Source organism: Vanessa atalanta, chromosome 27 (genome assembly GCF_905147765.1).
Source record: "Vanessa atalanta chromosome 27, ilVanAtal1.2, whole genome shotgun sequence".
Lineage (NCBI taxonomy): Eukaryota > Metazoa > Arthropoda > Insecta > Lepidoptera > Nymphalidae > Vanessa > Vanessa atalanta.
This window is the reverse complement of record NC_061897.1, coordinates 2,573,825-2,577,373: the sequence shown is the minus strand read 5'-3', so window position 1 is coordinate 2,577,373 and position 3,549 is coordinate 2,573,825. Positions and strand designations below refer to the sequence as shown.

General features: G+C 27.4%; 1 protein-coding gene across 1 annotated transcript; it reads left to right on the top strand.

Moving 5' to 3' along the window:
• Nucleotides 1-644: 644 nt before the first annotated feature.
• LOC125074393 (translation machinery-associated protein 7 homolog) lies at nucleotides 645-2,911 on the top strand. Its single transcript, XM_047685713.1, has 3 exons — nucleotides 645-784; nucleotides 1,926-2,048; nucleotides 2,614-2,911. Exons 2-3 carry the CDS (start codon nucleotides 1,926-1,928, stop codon nucleotides 2,683-2,685), a joined length of 195 nt encoding a protein of 64 aa, XP_047541669.1. The 5' UTR covers nucleotides 645-784; the 3' UTR covers nucleotides 2,686-2,911.
• The last annotated feature ends 638 nt before the right edge of the window (nucleotides 2,912-3,549 follow it).

Below are 3,549 nucleotides of genomic sequence, written 5' to 3'. Positions count from 1 at the left end.
CACTGTGCTAGCTTTCATACCGACCCCGTTTCCCGACGATTACATTTTTCAAAGGGTATACGTTATGGCTTATAGCTAATTTTAATATCAGTTTTTAAGGTCTGAAATTGCAACACTGGTTAGTTTGCCTTTTCAGTGCATATGAAATAGTACAGCTTTGAGCTAATTTTTTTAAGTACGCAATTTTTCGTTGAATCTTCAAAATAAAAAACATTGTAATGTTCATTGATATTATATTTTGATAAACAGCAACATATTTTCATCGGCATAAAAATATATCGCACAAATATTTCTATCGGGTAGTATTTATATATAAGTAGAAACCGACATCTAAAATTATTAAAATAACTTTATAAGCTTTTGTTAATTTTAAAATTTTCCACGAAATTGATAATATATCATTTTTTAAGGCAAAAAACTATTCAATGTCATATGTGTTATGTTTAAACAGAAATTAATAGTGAGAGCTCTTCAATTTTTAAAAAGTTTACAATAAATATTAGTAAATGATGTATATAGTTACTCAGAAAACGATTGGACGCTAGTAAACTGGATATTTAATGATGATAATTATAATTAAATAAATAACGAATAAGCATGCCATTGCTTATAATTTTATCTCTATGTCTAATAGACATAGATAATCTTAACCATAGACATTTTGTTAGGCATAATCCTACTGTCATTGTCAAATACAAAATTTAAAAAGATACAAAATACGTCATATAATTTAGTGTGCTACTTTTCCGTTTTCACTGAATTGTCCTCGGATTAATCACAAAATGTAAGTATTTATTATTTTAAATATCATAACGCATAGCTTTTTATTCTGCTCATTTATTGAATTAGAGAATGTTTGGTATATTTAATTAGCTAAAAGGAGTTTTATAGGTTATCTCTAAAATGTAGTTTGAAAAGCATTCGTTCAGACCGACGCATTGCGAGTCAGTTACGTCGTTTAAAGCCGAATGCCATATTAATCTGATATTATTTTGATTCCTTATATTTTTATACTTTCAAAATATATCATACATTTTTATAATATATATGTTGAACCACCCTTACACGAAATTTAGCATCGGCCACTAATTATGTTTTTTTTTTTAATTGTTATATTAGAAGAATAATGTCGATAAGTTCCTGACATGACCGAATCTTTAAATCGCTTTTTTTACTTTGAGACAAAGATCGATATTAAGAGGAATTAAAATAACCTGCCTGGTTATAAATAAAAAAAAAAACAAACGTAAAATTCAAAAGATATAAGTAGTAGATGAAAATGTAAGTCTACTACTTACATTTCATTCCATGCCATTATTTTAAAACTGCTGTAGGAAAATGTTGCTATTACACGGAAATAATATTTTAACAAAACCTAGATCTTAGTTCTTGTCTAGATTAGTAGGACTAAGATTTAAAAAAAATTAGGGACGTTCCATTATAAATTTTTTTTAATAAAGAGTTACTTATTAAACATAATGTAGCTAAATGTACAGAATGTGTGTAGTTACAATTCTATTTTTTGCCCATAAATACTAAATATTCTTACCGTAAATGCATTGCTTTAGAGTTTGGATATTATAGCTATAAATTATACAGCCATTGGGTGATAGGGCTTTGTGCACGAGCTACAAGCTACTGCTGTACTACTTAGTATTGTTTTTAAAGAGTGAGTGAGCTAGTGTAAATATCGGCAAGAGAATCTTAGTTCCGAAGGTTGGTGTTGCATTTGCAATGTGAGGAACGGTTAATATTTATCACAGCACCAATGTCTAGTTTCAGTGGTAACCACTTACGTAGGTGGCTCATTGATCTTACACTATCTATAATATAAAAAAACAAAAACAGTCGTTTCTGTGTACTGAGTTCTAATTTCATATGAATAGTTTCAATTATTATATACAAAATATTTTTCATATGTGTAGATGTCTGGACGTGAAGGAGGCAAGAAGAAGCCATTGAAGGCCCCGAAAAAGTCATCGAAAGAACTGGACGACGATGACTTAGCTCTAAAACAGAAACTGAAAGAGCAACAAAAAGCTTTAGAAGTAAGTATTGTTAAAAAAATAAAAGATATGTTGTTTCTGTATTAAAATATAGATTTAAATAACATAGTGAACTCGGTAGATGCATCCTGTTTGCCAAACTGTTAAGACCGACTACTAGATATAACATAGTCTTTTGGAAATTATATAACATTATGTATTAATTTCAACATAAGTGAGACTGTTAAGATTTTCATATCTAATACATACATACATAATAATTATGTATATTTAATTATTTTAGCATACATGTATGTTATGTGTGCTAACAAACATCATGGACTACCTACATATGGGTGCTATGTTATTAACTTAAAATGGCAAAATGTATAAAATGTTGTCTATAAGTACAGACTGATAAAATTAATTTCTACTGGAAGACAAGTAAATTTAGTGCATTAATTTAAAAAAAACCTAAAATAGTTTGAAAAACTGAATATACTTTATTTAAATTAAGTTATTTGTTGTATGAAATATTTCTTTGAAAAAATAAATAATGCAATCATACATTAAATGATACAGATGTTTTGGTCTTTTTTTTAATTTTGTTTTGTTTTTTTTTTTGCAGGAAGCCAAGGCTAAAGCTTCACAGAAAGGTCCTCTTGTTAGTGGCGGTATAAAAAAATCGGGCAAAAAGTGACAAAATATTTTTCCATTAATGTATATTTATTTTATAGGTTAAAATTATTGTATAAGAACACTGAAGAATCTTTCATTTTTGCTCTTTACTTTGTATCAGTGCTATATTGCTGCATAATAATAAAACGACTGCACTGCCACAGTAGTGCCTATTTCAACTGTACATTTTGCATTTTAACATTTATAATATTATGTATAATTATTATTAAATAAATGTGTCAAAGTTATACCTTGTTTTTTATTAAAATAAAATTATTTAAAATATTAACTGTATGGCGTTATGCCATTGCCTATTTGCATAAAAAATATATTTGAACAACAATATAGTTTCCCGCCATTTTAAATTTTACTGGTTCTCGTCACAGATTTTTAAACGAATTTATTTGTGTGATTTAGTGAAACAATATTTAAAATTAACGAGAATTACTGTCAAAACAGTAAGTATGTAACATCAGGATACATTGTTACTCTTTTGAAAAAAAAAAAAAAAAACAACAATTTACGCAAAGTTTAGGAATATATGTAGTCTAAATATAAAAAAATGAGTGTAGTTCATGTGACAAACTTGTCTTTTTTTGTTGCATATGTGTAAAAATATCTTTCATTGTAAAATTAGCCATCGTGCAAAACTACACTAAACATGATAGTATAGTGGGTTATTTGGCACAACAAAACCGAACTCTTTCTATATGAATATCGAATCAGTTCGGTTTTGTTATAAAAAGGTTAAGATAATAATACAAAAATTATCAATACTACTATACTTTTTTTTTGCATTATGTTGCTAATTTTAGCCCTGCGCTGTCTCTTAACACCTATATTAATATTAAAACACTATAAATTATTCAAATATTTCAATATTATA